This window comes from Peromyscus maniculatus, chromosome 12 (assembly GCF_049852395.1).
Source record: "Peromyscus maniculatus bairdii isolate BWxNUB_F1_BW_parent chromosome 12, HU_Pman_BW_mat_3.1, whole genome shotgun sequence".
NCBI lineage: Eukaryota > Metazoa > Chordata > Mammalia > Rodentia > Cricetidae > Peromyscus > Peromyscus maniculatus.
In genome coordinates, this window is record NC_134863.1 from 76,644,680 (window position 1) to 76,667,921 (window position 23,242).

General features: G+C 41.0%; 1 protein-coding gene across 5 annotated transcripts in view; it reads left to right on the forward strand.

Annotated features, from left to right (window-relative positions):
• The first annotated feature begins 4,303 nt into the window (after positions 1–4,303).
• Usp16 (ubiquitin specific peptidase 16) overlaps positions 4,304–23,242 on the forward strand; it is a 39,367-nt gene continuing 20,428 nt past the window's right edge. Inside the window, exons 1-7 of one of the 5 annotated variants that reach the window (XM_006987936.4) lie at positions 4,304–4,464; positions 8,608–8,709; positions 12,242–12,417; positions 14,588–14,691; positions 16,139–16,242; positions 19,467–19,654; positions 20,160–20,255. In XM_006987936.4, the coding sequence (XP_006987998.1) occupies positions 8,649–8,709; positions 12,242–12,417; positions 14,588–14,691; positions 16,139–16,242; positions 19,467–19,654; positions 20,160–20,255 (729 nt within the window). In that variant the 5' untranslated portion in view covers positions 4,304–4,464; positions 8,608–8,648. Of the gene's footprint in view, positions 4,656–7,253; positions 7,412–8,607; positions 8,710–12,241; positions 12,418–14,587; positions 14,692–16,138; positions 16,243–19,466; positions 19,655–20,159; positions 20,256–23,242 lie in introns of those variants that run through there. The other 4 variants (XM_006987937.4, XM_016006421.3, XM_076549143.1 and 1 more) reach the window with 4 other exon arrangements.

Below are 23,242 nucleotides of genomic sequence, written 5' to 3' on the forward strand. Positions count from 1 at the left end.
TAATCTTTTCCTTAACTATATCATGGAGTGGTCATGTTGTCAGTTTATACACCAGGAACCATTGCAAATATTTTATCATACCAGCTTTGTCACAGATTATGAAGAGTAAATTGCAGGGCTGGAAAGATGACTCAGCAGTTATGAGCACTGGCTGCTCTTCCAGAGGACCTGGGTTCAATTCCCAGCACTTACATGGCAGCTCACAAAGGGCATGTGCTACCACTGTCTGTAACTCCAGTTCCAGGGGATCTGACACTGTCATATAGATATACGTGCAGGCAAGACACCAATGCACATGATATAAAAATAAATAAATAAATAAGAAAAGTAGATTACACAATGAGAACAGTTCTCAAAATACAGGAGCATAGAGTTCAGGGTTATTTTTTTTTTTTTTTTTTTTTACTTTTTAGCTAAAATTGCAGTGTCTATCTTAAATGTGTATTTGCTTTGTTTTGACAAGTGCACACATCTGTGTTACTCATAGTCTATTATGGTCACCCCAGAAAATTCCTACATTTTCCTTCTTAGCTCCCACACTTCTCCAAGAGTATTGTGTTCCTACAAATAAATCTTGCCTGGAGATCAGAGGGCAGAGTTAGCCACTAGTTAATTATAGAGGCCAGGCAGTGGTGGCACATGCCTTTAATCCCAGCACTCAGGAGGTGGGGACAGGAATATAAGGTGAGTGGAGACAGGATCTCTGGGTCTATTCAGTCTGGGGATTTGTAGAGACAGCATCTCCTTCATTTTAGTCTGAGATTTCATTAGGGGTAAGAAGTCTCTCTGTGGCTGCTCCTTTGCTTCTCTGATCTTTCAGCATTCACCTTGATGTCTGACTCCGGGTTTTTATTGTAGGTGTAATTCTGAATGGTTTTATTAAATAAGAAACACAGAGCCAAATGTCGAGTTAAGAGCCCAAGAGGTCAGAGCAGCAGCCAAGAGCTAAGACCAAGACCTCCTTCTTACCTGTTGCTGTCGTCCTTCCCCTCAGAAAGAGACCTACTTCCTGTGTGTCTGTCTTTTTATTGACTTTCTGTTCTGTCTTCTCATTGGTTGTAAACCCAACCACATGACCTCCTTGTCACTGCCTGTCTATACAGACCTCCAGGTCTCTAATGTTGGTATTGAGATTAAAGGCGTGTGTCTCCATGCTGGTGGTGTCCTTGAACACACAGAGATCTGCCTGTCATGGGATCGGGATTAAGGGCATGTGCTACCACTGCCAGATTTCTGCTAAATGGCTTGCTATTAGCTCTGACCCCTAGGCAACTTCATTAACATACAAATAAAATCACATTTCAGCACAAATAAAATATCACCATATTTTATTGTTAAGATTAGTTAGGACTGAGCGTCATACTACTGCTCACCCCCTCACACACATATTTTGTGAGAACTAGAACTTAATATGGTTCAAACCAAACAGTAAGTGAATGTTTTCTTTCAGTATATTGCTTTACATTTATTTATATTTCTATTTACACTTCTGTTTCTACAATATTATGTTTTACATTTATTTATTTATTTATTTATTTATTTATTTATTTATTTATTTATTTAGTGTATATTTGGATGGGTACCTGTTGGTTAAGCGGCAGCGTTTGTGGCTGGCCGCTGCCAGCAGTGGCCATGCTGAAGGAGGAGAGTGCTGGAGGAGAGTCATGAGCCATAGTTACCTTTCTAGAGCTTTATTGGGAGAGAGAGAGAAGACTGCACGGAGGGGGAATACGGAAGGAGAGAGTTCGAAAAGAGAGAACGCACAGAGCTTTTTAGGCTGGGACGTTGTCGAAGGCTGGTGACATAATTAAGGACATAATCCTTACAGTACCATGGCTTGAGTATGGAAGTTCGAAGACAAATTGAGGGAATTGGTTCTTTCCTGAATTTTTGTTTTGTTGTTTTTTTTCGAGACAGGGTTTCTCTGTGTAGTTTTGGTGCCTCTCCTAGATCTTGATCTATAGACCAAGCTGGCCTCGAACTCACAGAGATCGCCTGCCTCTGCCTCCGGAGTGCTGGCATTAAAGCAGTATACTACCACTGCCCAGCTCTTTCCTGAATTTTAAACTCAGGTCATCAGGCTTAGCAGCAAGTTCTATAACCCTTTGAGTCATCTTGGGCGCCCCAGCATAATACTGTAAAGATGTATCAGTGCTATTGGTTTGCTTAGTAATGTTCCTGTGATATGACTATTGTTTTTTTTTTCTTTCTATCTATTTTTTTCGTTTGTTTTTAAATGGTTTTATAGATCCAATACAGGACCGTGTGCATGCTGATCAGATGCTTTCCCACACAGCCACAACTCTGTTCATTTTCTATTCTTGTTTCAAGGGAAACAGGGTGGTTTCCAGTATTTTGGCTATATGAACATTCATATACAGCATTTTGTTCTAATGAATACATGTCCTCAATACTTAAGAAGCACTTAGTATGTTACAGATACTTCTAGATACTAGAATTATAAACAAATATGTATATCCTTCCCCACATCCCATATATAGGTGTGTATGTATATATACACTCTTAATCTGTATATATCCTCCACTTATACATGGAAACATGCAAAGAATGTGTCAAAATGAAGGATAATTGGCAGAGAAGTAAAATAAGACATGATATTTGACCAAACAGGAAAATAAACCTTGCAGGTTAAGGATTCTGTTTGCAGTTAAGACAGTTAAGAATAAGTTCCTGTTTGTCCTGCACAGATTAAGTTTTCTCTTGTAGTTAAAGAATAAATTCCTGTTTCTTAGATCTTGTGACCACATTCACATGATGTATAGCCTTATCCTTGTTCTCCCGTTTCATTGTATTTTTCTAACAATGTGTAACTGCCAACTCTCTGGCCCCCGGGAACATCTTATCTCTCCTATAAAAAGGACCACAAGAAGCTATCTTCACCCTTCTCTCCTGTTCTCCAGATTCCCTAGCCCTGTCCATGTCCAGCCCACTCCTTTTTCTCTCTGCTCTAGACTCTTCCAGATGGCTCTGAATATTTTCTCTTTTATTCACAGTAAAAACCTTCCCCCTAATGGATCAGTGGTTTCAGGGGTTTCTTTACCTCACCCCCTTGCCAACACAATCAACTGTTCTTTTATTGTATTGTTTACTTCTCCTGTTTTGCTACTGATGTCCACATGTAATTTTCTCAGTGACTGTGGTCTCTATGGAGGTCTGTTTAATTCATGTTACAGAGGCTTGGTATAAAGGGCGAACTTACTATTTTTTCATCCACGTGAACAGTAAACATTCAGAATAGTTTACACTGCAACATGTTCCTTTAATTCCTTTTAGTTTTGGTTTATGATACAGCAAGGTGAAGGCTGAGTTCAGAAGGATCATTAAGTTTGAGGACTGTCCTGGCTTCTTAGAAATGTTGTGTATCAAAAAACAAAACAATAACAACAACAGCAACAACAACAACAAAAAAACCAATAATGATGATGATGAAATTCAGTCTTAAGCCTCAAGAGATGGCTTAGTAGGGAAAAGGCGTTTGCCACCAGGCCCAAAGTCACCCTGGGAGTTACACAGTAGCACCAACTCTAGAAAGTTGTCCTTTGACTAGCAGACAGGCACTCATACTCAAAATAAATACAACTTACGTATTTACTTATTATTACTTTATTTTTTGGTTTTTCAAGGCAGGGTTTCTCTGTGTAGTCCTGCCTGTCCTGGAACCCTCTTTCTCTGTGGACCAGGCTGACCTCGAACTCAGAGATCCGTTTGCCTTTGCCTCCGGAGTGCTGGGATTAAAGGCGTGCGCCATTACGCCCGGCACATACAATTTTAAAAGAGAATTACTGTTGCCGCTTACCTGTTTTTATCTGGACAAGGTGCGGAAAGGCGATTTCAAGGCAATTTCACGAGCTCAATTTTAGAAGTGCACGGAACAGAATTAAGGGAAATGAGAGGCGTTTGCACGTTGCTCTTGGCCATCCCGCAGCAGTAGCTGGGCGGTGGTGGCCCACGCCTTTAATCCCAGCACTCGGGAGGCAGAGGCAGGTGGATCTCTGTGAGTTCGAGGCTAGCCTGGTCTACAGAGTGAGATCCAGGAAAGGCGCAAAGCTACACAGAGAAACCCTGTCTCGAAAAACCAAAAAAAAAAAAAAAAAAAGTAACGCATTTAAGTAGAGGTAACCACGCAGGACATTCCGAGCCGCAGACCACCGCGCTGGACACCCGCTCTCCACGCGGCTTTAAACAACTCCATGGCAACCGCAGCCCTCCACCTTGACAGGCAGCCGTGCGCGCACGCGCGGCTCCGGTTCCCGGGGCTGTCCGAAACGCTCCTCCGGGGGCCGAGCCATTTCCCACAATGCCGCGTTCCGGAAGTTGCCCCCCCTTCCTGAAAGGTGACTGGTTCGGCGGTGTGGCTCTCTCTAGTCGTCACCAGGAGGAAGCGGAGCTGGCAGGCGGCTCCGGGCCAGTCGCGGAAGGCAGTTATGGGCGCCGTCGTCCCGGGTGAGGAGGACTGGTCGTCGCCGTTCGCCCGGTCCGTCCGCCACGCCGCTCTCAGCGGCTCCCCGGGGCCGCCGGCGCCGCCGCCTCATTGGCTGCGAGTGCTGTCAGTTCCCGGGGGCGGCCGGGGACTCGCGGCGCCGCCGCCCGGGGCCCTGGGTCCCCAAGCCGGCCCCGTGGTCACCGGGCAGTTGGTAGGGGCCGGCGGGCGCCGGGAAGGTGGCCGGGGGCCGGGGGGACGGACGGGGAGGGCTGGCGTGCGAGCGATCGGGCGATCGAGCGCCCGGTGACACCCTGTGGGTTGTAAGCGCGGCTGGCGCTGTCACCCGTGGGTGACAGCGTTTGCCCACACTCGAAAGCCACGTTTTTGTAGACAGACCGGCCGACAAGGGTTTCCCCACGCGCTTGGGCTGGCGCAGCAGAGGCAGAGGAGGAGAGCGAGCAGTCGGCTCCCCTATGCGAGGGCGCGAGAGTAGTTCTGATTTCAGTGATTTCAGCATGGAGTCGCGAGCGAGTCATTGGTCCACGATGCCCGTTCTTCTCTGAAAGCTCACCTGATCGTAGCCCGGCAGAGGACTAATGCTTTCTAGCACCCTTTCCCACGACCCGACAGTCGTCTTCGTAGCTGTCAGAGTTTTACTGCCGCTCCTTCGGGAGCATCGACTGACTGACTCGTCAGGTCCACTGCTTGCCGCAATTAAAAACTGTCTTTCAAGTTTTCCTTTGCTGACTCAAAGGAAACCAGATTTTCTGGTGCTGCTTTCACAACTGTAGGCTCACGACTTAATTATTTGTCTCCCTTTTTCCTTTTCACCAGAAGTCGGGCCTTCTCTTCTCAGGTTCTATTCGTGGTTTGTTGTTGTTTTGTTTAGTTTTTTTTTTTTTTTTTTTTTTTTTTTTTTTTAAAGATAGCCTCGCTGTGTAGCTCTGGCTGGCCTGGAACTTTCTAACTGCCTGCTTTGCCTTAGGAGTGCTGTGATTAAAGGTGTGTGCCATCATGCCCAGGCTTAGATACTATGATGTATTAACGCAGGAAGTTTTTCTTGAGGACCTACTATGTATTGACAACACAGAAGTGCTGCCCAGAACCGGTTCTATCTCCCCAAATTTCACATTGCAAAGAGAAAAACAGCATGTTCAGATTATAGATTTGAAAAGCAGTTAACTGCAGTGGAGAAACGGGTAAAGGAACAAGATAATGCATGTTTTGTTTTGTTTTGGAGACAGGGTTTCTCTGTGTAACTTTGGAACACGTCCTGGAACTTGCTCTGTAGACAAGGCTGGCCTCAAACTCGCAGAGATCACCTGCCTCTGCCTCCCGAGTGCTGGGATGAAAGGCGTGTGCCCCCTCCCCTTTTCTAAAAGCTGTTACTGAAGTGATGTGGACTAGAAAGTACTGAAGAGATGATCTTGGTGGAAAGGAAAAGGAGTTGTGGTCTCAGAACCCAAAGAACTGAATTGTAGCAACTCTGCTACCTTGGGTTCTTCACCATTTTGTTTCTGAATTTCTTCCTTTAGTGAATATCCTCATTTAAAATATTATTGTGAAAATCAGATATGATGGTTTTGGAAGGGCACTGTCTGATTAGAATTCATTAATTGTATAAGAGTCAGGATTGCTAGCGTATTGGGGCCAAATTAAAAGGGACAAGTACCAGAGTATAAACTTGGACATTTTGGCTTTTTCTTTCTTTCTTTTTTTTTTTTTTAATTTTTTTTAAATCTTTTTTTTTTTTGGTTTTTCGAGACAGGGTTTCTCTGTGTAGCTTTGCGCCTTTCCTGGAACTCACTTGGTAGACCAGGCTGGCCTTGAACTCACAGAGATCCACCTGCCTCTGCCTCCCGAGTGCTGGGATTAAAGGCGTGTACCACCACAGCCCGGCCTGACATTTTGGCTTTTTAATGAGTTCATTAAAGTGGTGTGATACAAATGACATTATTTCAAAATGGAGCTTGCACTAATGTAGTACAGATTAGATGGGGTTAGATTGGAGAGGAGAACTTGAATACTTTTTTTTTTTAAAGAGGACTGTATTTTGTATAGCACTGCATACTTTGTGTTCCTTTATTATTTATTTATATTTATGGCAGGGTCTCAATATATCCCAGGCTAGCATCAAGCTCAGTATGTGATAGTTGAGAATAACCTTGAATTTTTTTTTTTTTTTTTTTTTTTTTTTGAGACAGGAGTTTCTCTGTGTAACAGTCCTGGCTGTCTTGGAACTCACTTTGTAGACCAGGCTAGCCTCAAACTCCTAGAGATTCACCTGCCTCTGCTCCCAAGTGCTGGCAGTAAAGGCATGTGTCACTGTGGTGGTAATCTAATTGTACTGAATTATTATTTTGATTGTATGTTAATAAATAAAGTTGTCTGGGAGTCAGAGCTATTAGAGCCATAGCAAGAGTGTGGCGGTGGTGGCACACGCCTTTAATCCCATAGATATCTGTGTGTTCAGGGTCAGAGCTATTAGAGCCATAGCAAGAGTGTGGCGGTGGTGGCACACGCCTTTAATCCCATAAGATCTCTGTGTGTTCAGGGATACAGTCAGCATTGGAGACATATGCCTTTAAGACCTAGGGGGCTGTACATTCAGACAGTGACGAGGCAGTCATGTGTTTGGGTTTACAACCAATGAGAAGGCAGAACAACATACTATAAAAAAACGAACCGACAGGAAGTAGGTCTCTTTTCGCGAAGCTGGGACAGCAGGAGGAAGGGTGAGATTTTAGCTCTGAGCTCTGACTTCTCGGCTCTCTCTTTTACATTGTTTCTGTGTTTCTTATTTAATAAGACGGTTGGTTACATCTACATGTCACCACCACAAACTCACAGAGATTCACCTGCCTCTGCTTCCCAAGTGCTGGGAGTAAAGGTGTGCCACCACTACCTGGCTGACCTTGGATTCTTGACCCTCCTGCTTCCTGGGCCTTCTGAATGCTAGGATTGCTGGTATGCTCCACTATACCTGGTTTGTGTGGTGCTGAAGATTGAGCCAGAACTTTGTGTATGGTAGGCAATCGTTCTACACACTGAGCTCAGCTTTAGCTCCCATCAAAAAATATTTTTTTCCCCCAGTATTTTAGATGATTCTTGGTAAAGGAAGGGTAACTGGCTTAGTCCAGTAGTTGCCTAACATTTTGCCCAGCATATACAAGGCTTGGATTTGTATCCAGCACTGAAAAGGACAGAAAGCTGGATGAAGATTTTCCTTGAACAGGATAATTACTTCACGTGGCTCTCTCTTTTTTTAAAATACAGATGTCTTGAATACCCTTAATAACACTATCTCATCAAGAGCTGAAGGAATATTTCTAAGACTTAATGCCAGGATTGTGATGAAAGTTAAGATTAGAATTAACTGGAAGTAGGGCTGGGTTGTAGTTTAGTGGTAGAACACCTATAAGAAAGAATTAAGTGGAAGTGTTTTCTGCAGACACTACTTACCCTTTGTGCAACCAAACATTTAGTATGCATCTGTCATTGAGTTTTTAGCCTTAATAAGTTACTCTGAAACATATAAAATACAGCTCAGAAATCATTATTTCAAGATAGACTTGTAAGTTCTTTTTAACACTCTTAATATTTCCCAATTTTGAAATTTCAACTAAAAAGGCCAAGATTTAATGTGTAGTTAGATTAGCCATAAACTTCCAAATTGGGCTTGTTGGTGACATAATGTAAATGGGCAGTCAATCCTCATTCATACCCAGAAGACAGGCTAGTACAGAGAATTGTATAGTTTTGTTTGTTTTTAAATTGTCTTGCAAAATTTCAAACTCTGTTAGTGGATTATTTTCAGAACAGTAATTATGTAGTGAGGATTTGAATATCTTTTAATGTTAGGCATTGATGCATTTCAAGATAGGTGTAAAAAGATTGGGACCCTTGACCTTTACGTTTGTAAAAAACCCCTCAACTTTTTCCTCTGAAAACCAGGATGACACTGTATATTCTATGCATGTAAGAGTTATCATTAAAGTTGGATGGTATATCCCAGTGGAGTTTCTGAGTTGTAAAGTGCAATAGACATGCAAAGATTTGAGTGTGGCTTAGTTAAATTTTATCTCCTAAACCATATAAGTCATTTTTTCTTTCATATTGAATCTTTTTGTTTTTAGTCAAGCTGAGTTAATCTTGTTTTCTAGATTTTAATTTTGTGTCAGTGAGCAATCCATGAAGTGCCAACATGGGAAAGAAACGAACAAAGGGGAAAAGTATTCCAGTTAAGGCTTCCTCTGAATCTGCAGGTATATTTTACCATTTGTTGTTAAAGCCTGTTACTATACATCAATGAATTTTCTGTTAAATTTATTTTTATGTGTACTATGTAAGTTGGAGTTTCTCTGTGTCTCTGCAACCACTCTCAAATAACCATTCAGAGACTTATTAAGTATAAATGTTCAGCCAATAGCTCAGGCTTGTTACTAGCTAACTCTTAGCTGAGGACTGAACCCAGGGCCTTGCGCTTTCTAGGCAAGCGCTCTACCACTGAGCTAAATAAATCCCCAACCCATTACTAGCTAATTCTTCCATTTCAGATTAACCCATATTTCTTATCTATGCACTGTCATGTGACTCAATAACATTTTTTCAATATGACAAGTTCATCTCCTCTCTACGTCTCCTCCCAATTCTGAGAGAGTCCTCCTCTCCTTCACACTCTCTTTTTTTTGGTAAGTCCCTCCTAACCTCTACCTGTCCAGCTATTGGCCAGTCAGCTTCTTTATTAACCCAATCACAGTGACACATATTCACAGGGTGTAAAGGAACATTCCACAGTACTGGGTGCTTTTCCTTGTATGTCTATCAGCACGTGTGCATGCAGTGCTCACTGAGGCCGGAAGAGGGCATCATATTCCCTGTATTAGATGGTTGTGAGCCACTATGTAGGCTCTAGGACTCAAACCCAGACCTCTTAGAAGAGTAGCCATTGCTCTTAACTGCTGAATTGTCTCTCCAGCCCCCTCAATGATGTGTAAGTCATGTATCTATTGTTATGTAGTCAGGGTTTTACTATTTATTTTTAAATATTTATTTTTACTGTATGTACTTCCCACTTGTATGTCTGTGCACCATGTGCATGCAGTGCTTGTAAAGGCCAGGAGAGGGTATCAGAGCCTCTGGAATTGTAGCTAGTGGTGGTTGTTGGCTGCCATGTGGGGGCTGGGATTGGAATCACAGGTCCTTTGGAAGAGCACCTGGTACTCTGAACCACTGAGCCTGCTTTCCAGCCTTATTTATTTATTTTTTTAAATATGTAATTTTATGTGAATGGGTCTTTTTATTGCATGTATGCTTTGTGCACCACATCTGGAGAATGCCTGTGGAAGTCAAAAGAAAGTATTGGATCCTTGGAAGCTAGAGTTAGACATGTTTGTGAGCCACCATGTAGGTGCTAGGATTGGAACCACAGTTCTAGAAGAGCAGCCAGTGCTCTTAACCATTGAACCATCTCTCCAGCCCTTTTCTTTTAAGACACAGTCTCACTATGTAGCTCTGACTGGTCTTGAACTCACCGAGGTCTGCCTGCCCTTGCCTCCCAGGTGCTAAGATTAATGCATGCACAACCAAACCCAACTTCGATTTTCCTATTATTGTATGTGTGTGTGGAGGGGTAGTTAGTGCCTCTGCCTAGTATGGATGTGGAGGTTAGAGGACAACTTTGAGGAATAGCTCCTCTCCTGCCACTGGGTTTTGAGGATCGAACTCAGGTCATCAGTCTTGCACATCAGGCTGGCCCTATTTTAATATTTGTTGTATGTGTCATTTGCCTTCTTTACTCATCTTTTTAAATTATTATATTCTGTTAATGGATATTTTGCTGGCATGTATGTTATCATCATGATATCTTATTGATATAAAAGACCATGACTGAATATGTTATAATTCATTTAGCTATTCCTTTATTGTTACAGATGTAGAACTCTTTTTAACTTCTGGTGTTATCAGTGGAACAATAATGGTCCCTAATAGCATAATAAAATGTCTATTTTCTTGAACATTTGCCAGTTTTGGACAGTATCAATTGAAAAACTCTTTGCTTATTTGATGTTTTGAAGGATTGTTCTTCTCCCCTCCCCCTAATTTCTACTTCTTTACTGGGATACGGTGGTTTTTCTCCATGACCTTATTTGCATCTGTGTTAACTTCTTGATGTGTTCACTGGACAGGAAGCCAGTTGTGCTACTTGATTTGTTTCTGAGGCTCTAGTTTCCATCAAACAACTCAAACCCTTCATTCCAAAGCCCTTTATTCACTTGTCCCTAACCTGATTTCCAGTCTCAAATCTGGCTGTCATTTTTCTACAGTGTATGACTCCGCCATTTAGGGAGTTAGCACACTTATTTTTTTAAACACTTTTACATGCCAATTAGTCTTTTTAGTTAACATTTATTTATTTATTTATTCATCCATCCATTTATTTATTTATTTATTTGTTTATTTATTTATTTGAGATGGGGTCTTTTTATATAGTTTTTGCTGGCCTGGAACTCCACGTATAGAGTAGGCTGACCTAAACTCAATGCTGGAATTAAAAGGTATGCACCATCAGCCTGGTTGCCTTTCACTATTTGAGGATAGTTTTCAGTGTGAGGTATGAGGTAAAAAGACTTGATTTCAAATTCTAGTGTAGTCATCTAGAGTTATTTGCTCTTACTTAGTTTTCTCATTTGTCATTAGGAATAGTAGTGTCTTCCTTCTAGGTAATTATGAGGATTAAATGAGATGAATATATATAAAACAGTTTATAGGATATGTTTAATCAGTATCAGAGACTTTGATTACTGTAAATATCTTTTAGTACTTTGTCTCATCTACCTCTTGAAATTTTTGTGTCATTAGACTTTTCTTCTGTGTCGGATAGTCGGTTGAGAAATTCTTATGCATTACCTTAGTTTCTGCTCCTGATGGAATGAGCTGCCCAAGAAGGAAGAGGTGTGGCTTGGTTACATTTAGGTTCTCTGGGAACTAACATAGTGTCTGGCCTGTAATGGGTATGTTACGGAATGAGTGAAGAACATCTTTCCTTTCCTTCAAAGGTTAACAAAGTAGATATATGATAGATATGATAACAGGCCTTTCTTAGTGAAAGTGGCTAGATAAGTGGAAATGACTTTGTAGATGTGATTATATTTAGGACATCACAACAAAATTTCTGTTCTTGAGAGATGGCTCTTATGAGTGCGTGCTGTGCAGTCATAAGGACTGGAGTTTGGATTATAGCACCTCCATAACAAGCCAGGTCTCCCACAAATGTTCCAAGAGATCAACACTCTCCTGGCCTCTGGGCTAGCTCTTCATGTACACCCTCCCATACACATTCACACATATTCACGGAAATAAATCTTAAAAAAATGAATTTCAAATTTGTGAAAACTTTCTCAGAAGAGTTTGAGTGTAGCTCAGTGGTAGTGTTTGTCCAATGTGTGAGGCCCCAACCTCTCCCCTGTACCACAGAGGGAACCAGGAAATAGGAAAGTGCTGCTCATCCTACTGACATGGTAGTTTCCTTGGGACCAGTGTTTTTGAGGGCCTGTAGCTCAGTTGATAGAGCCCTACCCTGACTTAGCACCGCTACCACCACTCATCACCACTCACAGGTGTCTTTCTCATGTAATCTTGTAACATCAAATGTCAGTCGGGATGATGAGTGTTCTGACAGTCTGAAAGCTCATTTGCAGAGGAAATTTAATGCTGAAATCTGTATACATTCAACATTAACAATAAAAAGCCAAGTTTGATCTCGTGTATTGTTCTTCCCACCCCTTTTTTTAATAGAACCAATGTGTAGACACCTTAGAAAAGGGTTGGAACAAGGTAATTTGAAAAAAGCTTTAGTGAATGTGGAATGGAATATCTGCCAAGACTGTAAGACTGACAATAAAGTGAAAGATAAACCTGAGGATGAAGCAGAAGACCCTTCAGTTTGGCTGTGTCTTAAATGTGGCCATCAGGTATGTTTGAATTTTAATAAACATGAGATTTTAGAAAGCTCTGAGTTGGCTTTAGTAAGTCTTATGTAAAAACAGTTTGTCTGGCCAGTGGCAGCGGGTATGGGTCATGTTCTCTGGCCAGCTGATTCTGAGACTAAATGTTTTGTATGTTGGTATTTTGCAGGGTTCTTTTAGGTACCTGGTTGTAACAGTGAGGGAGTAGGGATAGGCAGAGAGAGATGAGGAGACGGCTGCAGCAGAGCATAGTCCCCTGCAGAGGGACGCTGGTCCTTGGGATGTGCCCTGAGTAGAGGAAAGGGCTAGGCCTTTGTGCCCATGCAGAACAGGCCCTTTTCCTGGAGAGAAATTATAATCTTCAACAAGGCAGCTCTGTAGTCAGACCTTTTTGTCGGGACCGCTGGCTCCCCATTAAGGACACAGAGACCTGGCTTTTGCTCCATTTTTTAAAATAAAAATACTTTTAACATAAAAACCAAATATTTTAAGATTTATTTATTTTTATTTTATTTTTTAAAACATTTATTTATTATGTATATAGTGTTCTGCCTGCATGTATGCCTGCAGGACAGAAGAGGGTACCAGATGCCATTGCTGGGAATTGATCTCAGGAACTCTGGAAGAGCAGCCAAGTCTCTTAACCTCTGAGCTCTCTCTCCAGCCCCCTAAGATTTGTTTTTAATTAAGTGTATTGTGTGTGTCTGTGGTAGGTATGTGCACCTGAATGCAGGTGTTCATGGAGGCCAGAAGAGGTTGTCACAACCCTTGGAACTAGGATTACAGTGATTGTGAGCCACCTGATGTTCTGGGTCTGAACTGGAAAAGCAATATGTACTCTTTGCAGCTGAGCTATATCAAGCCTACCCTCCATTATTAAAAAGTTGAAAATTATACAGAAATAATTACAGATTCAAATGTAATTACACTCCTAAAAATTAGTACACATATTCTTACACATTTTGCCCAATTTTTCCCAGTGGTAATATTTTATAAAATTTATGTGATACCATAGCTAAAATTTTGACAATGATAAAATTCATCAACTTTGATTTCCAGTCTTAGTTCTAGGTGTGTGTGGGTGTCTGTGTGGTATGCCGCAATTCTTTCATTGGTATAGATTCCATATCCACAGTTAGAGTACAGATAGTTTCAGTATCATATGGGTGTTGTATGGCCCTTGTCAGTCATTTCCACAGTCCCACTGGCAGCCTTTTCAAAGCCCCAAAATTCTGGAAATTTTGTATGGAGAGGATATAGTTTTTTCTTATAAATGGATAAGCTTAGGCGGCTAGTGGAGGTGGCTTTTGAAGCAGGGTCCGCGGGTGGGGTTTGTTCAGGTGGCAGTGATGGTAAGGATTCCAAGACTAAAGGAATAACATGAACCAAATTCTACAGTTGTGAAAGTACTGAGTATATTTTAGCCAAATAAGAGAACACGGGAGTTAACTGGGAAGGAAGGGTGGGGAGGTGTTGTTCAGGAGTTTAAGAACAACTCATTTTCGTGTTGAACAGTACAGAAAAAAGACTATTCTTTTAGGAACATTAAGCTGAAAGATAAGCATGTGATGGAAGAAGCTGAAGAGAACCTTTTTAGTGGCTCTTCTGGAGCCCAAAGCAGATCTGATTTATGTGGGTTCAAGTGGAGTGGATGTGGGTGGGTGTGGTGAGTATGGTGGGGACAGAAGCAGAGACTTGTTGCACAAGGCAGATGTACTACCACTGTGTTCACAGGGCTTAATGCAGACAGGAAAGTACAAGTAGTTGTAAAGGAAGAGTAATTTTAATGCTAAAGTGTACTTTTCCTTGAATATCCTCAGTTGCCTATGGATATTTGAGTTTCACAAAAAATCAGACTCTGTAGAGTCTACTTTTTTTTTAAAACATGTTTATTTATTTTGTATATGTATGTGGGGGGGGGGGGGTGAGGGAAGGATGGATCATGTCCCAGGGTACAAGTGCAGGTCAGAGGTCAGCTGGAAGGAATAAGTATTCTCCTCCCAGTAGGTCCTGGGGAATCACATTCAGGGTTTGAACCATCTTCACTAGCGCCTAACACTTTATTGTTAAAAGTGTAAAATGACAAAAGTTCTTGAAGTGCTTCTATATTCCCTATGGGTTATAAATTAATTTGGTGAGTTCTGTGGCTTTGATTCTTATGATTTTTGCTCCCTAGGGCTGTGGCAGAGATTCTCAGGAGCAGCATGCCTTGAAGCACTACTCGACACCAAGATCGGAGCCTCACTATCTGGTGCTAAGTTTGGACAATTGGAGCGTCTGGTGAGCGTCAACTCCTGGGCTCACTGACTAGCGGTTACTCAAAATACTAGAGAATGAAACTGTTGGGAAATATTTAAAAGCAAGAAAAGTAAACTCACATTCATTTGTCTTACAGTACTGCACAAACACAAAAACAAGTATATAGAAGACACTTCTTTCTTTTTCTTGTGGTGATCTTTTTAGTTTAAAGATAGGGGCAGCAAGAACAAATTTCAAATAAATGAGAATACAGTAAAAGGATAATTAATTTCCACAAAATTATTGTTAGGCTATTACATTGTGTCTCCTAAATTGTGACATTATTAAAACATTTTTATTTCATTAAAAACCATCTTTACATCATATATTCACTGACTATCATCTGTCACTTGGAAAATTCGGTTTTGTTGGCATAAGTCTATAGTTTAAATAATGTATAAAAGACTGTGTATAGTGTAGTGCATGAGTGTGCATATTGCTTATGTAGAGGCCATAATGGTGTCTTTCTCTATCGCTCACCACCTTACAGCCTTGAGACAGTCCTTCTCATTGAAGGGGAAGGTTGTTGGTTTTCCTGTTTGTTTGTAACTGGAGTTACAGGCAAATGCAGGCATACTGGGAGTCAAACCCAGATCCTCACGCTGTGTAGTCAGTGCTCTTATACACTGAGCCATCTCTCCAGACCAGAAAAGACTTTACCGACTGAGAGTGTAATTCAGCTGCAGAGCACTTGCTTCGCATACTCGAAACCTTGTGCTCCATTCCTAGAACCTCATATGGAGAAAAGAAAAGACAAAAAACACCCTTTGATTTTAATGATGTACCTTGAATTTGGAATTTCCATGATAGTTACATGTAGTGTAATTATAGTGAATTTTATTAATAAATAGAACACATTTTTAAGATTGTTTTTTGTTTTTTTTTTGTTTTGTTTTGTTTTTCGAGACAGGGTTTCTCTGTGTAGCTTTGTGCCTTTCCTGGAACTCACTTGGTAGCCCAGGCTGGCCTCGAACTCACAGAGATCCGCTTGCCTCTGCCTCCCAAGTGCTGGGATAAAGGTGTGCGCCACCACCGCCCAGCTGTTTTTTTTTTTGAGACAGGGTTTCTTGGTGTAGTTTTGGCGCCTGTCCTGGATCTCGCTCTGTAGACCAGGCTGGCCTTGAACTCACAGAGATCCGCTTGCCTCTGCCTCCCGAGTGCTGGGACTAAAGCTGTGTGCCACCACTGCCCAGCTCTCTCTGCATTTCTTAGATCATTATGTTCATGATGTGTCTGTGTTATATGCGTATGTGCACATGTGTGAGCACTCTGGTGCAGGCCCAGGCTGGCCACAGTGCATGTGGAGCACAGAGGACAACTTTTATCCACTGAGCCATTGCCATCCCTACTTTCCTTATTTTTAGTAGAATACTCTGACAGTTATACATCTTTGGTTCTCCAGAGTAAATGACTTTGTCTCCTCTTACAGGTGTTACAAGTGTGATGAGGAGGTCAAATACTGTAGTTCAAACCGATTGGGCCAAGTGGTTGATTATGTTAGGAGACAAGCTGGTACTACAGCTCCAAAGCCAGGTAAAACAGTTGGTTTCCTATAGATACAGCAATGGAGATTTGCGTAGCTGCTTTTATTTACACACTCATTCATTCCTTTTTTTTTAAAAGACAGGGTCTCTCTTTGTATTCCTGGCTATTCTGGAATTTTCTATGTAGACCAGGCTGGCCTTGAACTCAGAGAAATCCTCTTGTCTCTGCCCTTTCAAGTGGTGGAATTAAAGATGTACACCAGCAACCCAGCCATTCATTTACTTTTTGAGATCACATCTTTCCGTGGTAAGGTTGGCCTTGAGTTTGTGAGTCACCTGTCTCAGCCTTCTTTTTACTGGGATTACAGGTGTATGACCCCACACCCAGTTAATTTGTTACCTCTAGTATTATATATAATATAGCAGGTGATATTAGCTGTTTTAAACTGGGATGCATTTTAAACTGAGAAGCTATTTTTGGTGTTACAATTAAATAGTATGTGAGAAATGATCTAGTCATATGTGATTGAAGGACCTGGACTAAGGGTCATTGAAGGTCAAAGGAAGTAGGCACTGCTGTCATAACTCTGGCTCAGAACTTACTATAGACCATGTATGAGAGAGAGAGAGAGAGAGAGAGAGAGAGAGAGAGAGAGAGAGAGAGAGAGAGAGAGAGAGAGATGGAATCATAAGGATTTTCTTTTTGTTTTCTATTTTTCTTCTACTGAAAGTAGTTTTTTTATCCAATATATTCTGATTACAGTTTCCCCTCTCCTAATCCCTAGCCCCTCTAAGATTCTCTTCACATCTCCTCCCATCCAAATCTGCACCCTTTCTCTCTTTAGAAAACAAACAAATCTAAATAATTATAATAAAATAAGGTAAAACAAAAACAAATTGGAAAAGGACAAAACAAACATAAGAAAAACATCCAAAGGAAAATCACAAGAAACACATATAGATGCAGAAACACACATATTCACATACATAGAAATCTCATAAAACCCACAAAACTAGAAATCATAATAGATACTCAAAGGACCAGTAAGGGGAAAAAACAAGCCCTGATAAAGCATTAGGAAACAAAGAACCTCCCCAATGCTGTGGAATTTGTTTTGTGTTGGTCATGCACTGCTGACATGGGGCTTGCTTCTAAGAGTGGTTGGCCTGCCTAGTGAGGCTGATTTTTCATTTTTGAGTGGTTATTGATTGGAGATAGCTTCTGGGTTAGGGATGGGGTCATGCGTCTATTTCCACTCTCAGTACTGGGACCCCATGTGGCACAGACCCCTGCAAGCCCTGTGCTCCGGAGACCCTGTCAGGTCTGGTCCCTTTGGATCCCAGGTAGAACGTGTTTCTAGGTATTGGGAGTTGACACAAAGGAATAGGGATGGCCTGAAAGGGGGTGGTGCTGAGGGGGTCCATAGGAGGAAGGAAAGCTGAGTGTGCTAGAAGTCTGTGTAGTCCTCTGGGAATGGGCCTGGAGAGGAAGGAGAGGCCAGAGCAGATTGTTTGCTACAAGCTGGGGAGAAGACTGGGAACTGGAGTTGGAAGACAGGAGGGAGAGTAAAGGAAACATCCTGATCCCTGCCTGTCTGGGCCGTTCACTTTCCAGGAAGTGCTTCCTGTGTTACCAGGCTGAGACAAAGGGATGAAGTGTGGGAGGGAGGCTGTAGAAGATCTGCCTGGAGCCCTGGGAATGGGGGAAGAGAGGAAGAGGCCACCGAGATGGTCTGCTACAAAACTGGGGATAAGATTAGGGGACTGAAATTGGAGGGTAGGAAGGACAGTAAAGATTGCCTACCTCATTTTTTGACCCATGTGGGAAACAAGTTTCCAGGGAATGCCTATACACTTAACTATACTGTAATTAGTTGTAGCTAGAGTTTTTCTGGTCCTGCCTGGCCCACAGTCAGGACAAATCTCTGTCACCCGCCAGTCCTGCAACAGCTCAGACCCAACCAAGTAAACACAGAGACTTATATTGCTTACAAACTGTATGGCCGTGGCAGGCTTCTTGCTAACTGTTCTTATAGCTTAAATTAATCCATTTCCATAAATCTATACCTTGCCACGTGGCTCGTGGCTTACCGGCGTCTTCACATGCTGCTTGTCATGGCGGCGGCTGGCAGTGTCTCTTCCGCCTTCCTGTTCTTTTTTTTCTCCTCTCTGTTAGTCCCACCTATACTTCCTGTCTAGCCACTGGCCAATCAGTGTTTTATTTATTGACCAATCAGAGCAATTTGACATACAGACCATCCCACAACAATTAGTGGTATATTTTGTAACAGAAAAATTTCAGTCTATTTGTTAAGTAAAACAAACACAAACACACATTTGTTTTTAGACAGACTCTGGTCTCTTGTACCCTGGCTAGTCTGGAACTTACCTAGGCTCACCTGCCTCTGCCTCCCAAGTGCTGGGATTAAAGGTGTGTGTCACCATGTTGGGCTAGAGGTAGGGTCTTCTGTGGCCCTTACTGACCTTACATGTAGTCAAGGATGACACTAAGCTTTGCATCCTTCTGTCTTCTCTTCTCAAGTGCTAGGCTTACAGACATGCACCGCCACTCTTGGGTTTTATGAGGTGCTAGAAATCAAACCTGGGGCTTGGGGGTTTAGCTCAATGGTAGAGTGTTTGCCTAGCAAGCACAAGGCCCTGGGTTCTGTCCTCAGCTCTGGAAAAAAAAAAGAAGAAGAAGAAAAAAAAAGAAATCAAACCCTAGGCTTCATGTATGCTAGGCAGCAGGTACCCTTCTAACTTACATCCCTAGCTCCCTTTGTGGCATTTTCTAACAGTCAGGTTCTGAGACACTTCCTGAGAAGTAAATAAATCGTCATGGTGTACATCATTTGTTTTAAGTTTTTGTGTTGACAAATATCTTTTTAAAGCTAGATTTGCTTATTTATGTCAGAATTGAATTTTGGTTAGTAGAATTCATTTAAACATATGCTTACATTCTTATTTTGTGTTCTAATTCTACATGGTAATATATATATATTCATGTATAAAGAATATTTATGTAATACAGAGATGATTTTATACCAAAGCATAAGCTGCTTTTACACTTGTCAATCTTGTTTATATCATTAATTCTGAATGTTTGTCACTTCTGTGAGTTTACCACTACTTATTAAATATCAGTCTAATCGATGCCAGTAATCGATACTAGTTAAAATAAAAAAATTCTAGTACAATATTCTCAATGAAACGTTACATTTGGCATGGGCATATTCTATACTTTGCCAAATCTTCTTTTTCTCCTTTTTAAAGCAGAGAAAGATAATGGACACATTGAACTTGAAAATAAAAAATTAGAAAAAGAAAGTAAAAATGAACAAGAGAGAGAGAAATCGGAAAACATGGCTAAAGAAAATATTCCCATGGACTCTGCTTCCCAGATAACTGTGAAAGGACTCAGTAATTTGGGAAATACTTGTTTCTTCAATGCTGTCATGCAGGTGACAAAGTTATATTCTTCCCACAGGTTCTGAAACTTAGAGTTGAGTTGTATCCTCCCTGTGTAAATTCCTGTATATTCAAACAAGTGTTTATTGCATGTACCAAAACACTGGTAAGCACTGGTAATCGTGGAGTTTTAAGCAGTCATGGCCCCTGCCTTCATGAGGCAAGAGTTTGAATCAGAGAAACATGGGTTGGCCCGGAGCAGAAAGAAATGCATAGTCGGAATGATAGCAAGTGGTGGTGAGAATTATTGTTGGGATGTGAGAACGGGCACTTCCGTCCCAGTCATGGAGAAGAAATATGTGCCCTCAAACCTGATTCCATGAGCCACGGAGAGTGGGGAGAAGAGCATGTATTACTGTAATGATTCCTCTCCTGGGTAGAGAGGTAATGAAGAGTCAGTGTTGGTTGTGGTTTTCTGTTTGGGCAGAAGAAATACTTAAGTGTTTGAATGACTTGATTATGTAATTAACTGCCCTTTGTTTTCATCCTGTATTGCAGAATTTGTCACAAACACCAGTGCTTAGAGAACTACTGAAAGAAGTGAAAATGTCTGGAACAATTGTAAAAATAGAGCCACCTGATCTGGCACTAACAGTATGTATTTGATCCAATTTAACTTTATTATTTTTATTTTTGAGGCAGGGTCTCCCTTTGTAGCTCTGTTCTGGAATTCATTATGTAGACCATGCTGGCCTTGAACTCACAGAGATCCACCTGCCTATGCCTCCTCAGTGCTGGGGATAAAAGCATTCACCATCACACCCATTTCTTACTCATTTTAAGAAAGGTTCTTGCTATATAGCCCTGGCTGGCCTGACAGTCTATATCCCAGTCTGACCTCAAATCTTGGCAGGCCTTCTGTCTTATCCTTCCAAGTTCTGAGATTGGAGTTGTATGCCACTATGCTAAGCTAGATTTTTTTTTTTACACGAATTGACCCAGGAAGGTGTCTCTGTGGTCAAAGTTTCTTGCTGCCAAGCCTGATGATCTGAGTCCAATCCTTAGGACTGACATGGTGGAAGATGAGAACTCATTCCCCAGATTTTTTTCCTGATTTCCACACTTGCCACAAAATATCATGTATACCTATTTCTATACACAAAATAAACACCTGTTAAAAAATAAATAAATATTGTTTTATAAGTATCTTCTTGGTAAATATCTATATTCCAAGTTGTTTTAAGGAATTAAAACTCATCTCTCTGCCCTTTTTCTTTGGTTTATTTCAGATAAACAATTTAGAACTAATAGCTGTTACAAGGACCTTATGTTTGCTTGCTATGAGCATGCCATGTTTTCTTGTTTGTTTGTTTTGTGTGTGTGTTCTACCTCTGTAGATGTAACCAACTGTCTTATTAAATAAGAAACACAGAACCAATGTAAAGAGAAAGCCAAGAGGTCAGAGCTCAGAGCTAAAACCTTACCCTTGCTCCTGAGGTGCTCCTACCTCTCCAAAAGAGAGCTACTTCCTGTGTGTTTGTTTTTAATATAGTCTTTCTGTTCTGCCTTCTTATTGGTTGTAAACCCAAACACATGACTGCCTCATCACTGCCTGTAAGTACAGCCCTCCAGGTCTTAATGGCGTATGTCGACAATGCTGGCTGTATCCCTGAACACACAGAGATCTACCTAGCTCTGTCTACCAAGCGCTGGGATTAAAGGCGTGTGCCACCACCGCCACGCTCTTGCTATGGCTCTAATATCTCTGACCGCTGGGCAACTTTATTTATTAACATACAATTAAAATCACATTTCAGTACAAATAAAATACCACCATATTCCCCCTTTTCTATTTTAATAAAAAGAAAAAAAGCAAAAGGTTATAACTAACATGAGAAAAACTATATACAAAAGTACAATAACTGTATACAAGTAACAAATACCTAAACATTGTCTAGTCCATTTGTATTTGACAAATTCAGAGTAAATAATTTCATTATCTAGCCTATTTTGGTAAGTCCAAAATGTATCTAATTCACTTTCTATCCTAATTAATCTTCAACTATAACTAACTAACCTTCAACTATAACTAACTAATCTTCAACTCCCTCAGAGACCCAAGAAGGAAACAATATTAGCTAACAAAAATAAAAACAGGAAGTGCATGCAAGCAACTTCCAAAAAATTTGTGAGTTGACAGAAACAACCAGCTGTCTGAACAGTCACCTGAGGTTTCTCCGCAGTGTTGGGGCATCATCTTCAGCCTATAGGCTTAGCGTATCTGACAGACTCATTTGTGAAGTAGGTTGTACACAAGGTCAACAGTTCAACCTCACATTGGGTGAGAGCAGTCCACGTACCAGAAACACCTGAATTCCACTAGTGTCATGTCATGATTCAGGATTTTAAATTCTGGAAAGTGTTGACGGTTTTTTAATTCAGCTGTCCTTTCTTCTTGGCTGTGTATATATGGCTTCATCTCAGCATCCCCTTCTTCTCCACATCCCTCTATTAAATGCCAGTCTACTATTGAGAGGCATGAGCTTTCAGCTGCTGTTCCATTGCACAACAGAAGCCATCGGCCCACTGCCTGTTCAGCTGCCTTCGAAGAAAAGGGCACTGTACCTTTTCTGGATTGCGAAGGCCACTTCAGGGATGGTGCCATATTGTCCTGGCCTCAGAAGATGCCTTTTAAAGCCATAACCACACTTGTTTTGGCAACAATCAGTAGTCCTTTGTTTTGTGTCCTGTCTGTCCATTTTGTCCTGTTGATTCGAGGATACTTTTGTTGTCCAGTGGCTAACTTTTGCCACAATGAAAGTTAACTCCATATGCAGTTTCTTCAATGCCCATATTTTCTTTGAAGTAGATTGGTACTGCCAGGAGCCGACACGTCTCAAAAAAGAAAAAATTTTAAGTTATTAAAACATTTTAAATGCCATATTCTGTAGATCTTTGCAGGGTTTGAAGATGACCTGTCTATCTAAAATATATCTGCTCAATTTTTAAAACATATCTAATATGACTACAAGTTCTATTGTAATGTCTAACTACTAACTTTCATTTCTTTATATTCTAATAGTTGGTAATAATAACATTCAAGGATCAGAAAATTGCATTACATTGTTAAATGAATGGTATAAATACAATCAGAAATATACATATAGCATTTTCTAACAATATCAATTTCAAATTGGTATACAATATGAAACAATCCAATCCAATGTAAAGTATTTAAAACTAGTAATTGTCTTTTTCTTTTCTTTCTTTTTTTTTTAAACAAGAACCTTAAATCTAATCTCCTTTGCTTAGCCTTTTTCCTAACCCTTGACAACAACTTGTAACCAACCCCCCTAAACAATGAAAATTAACCCAGACCCAAAACCCATTAAAAAGACCAAAAAACCACCCGCCCCACACCACCTCTTTGGGAATGTGGGCATCGTATTCTTAAAATTGCTTCCTGCTGGGTATGGGCGAAGTTATCTTTATCCTGAAAGAAAAATTTTAGGTTAATTGTCAAATTCTAGGAAAGGTAACTATATCCTTCATTATTATCCAGTCTGTGTATAATGCCAAAGTTCAGGGTTTACCTCAAGTCCTTATTCAAGTAGTCTTTGAGACTGGATCATCTCAGCTAG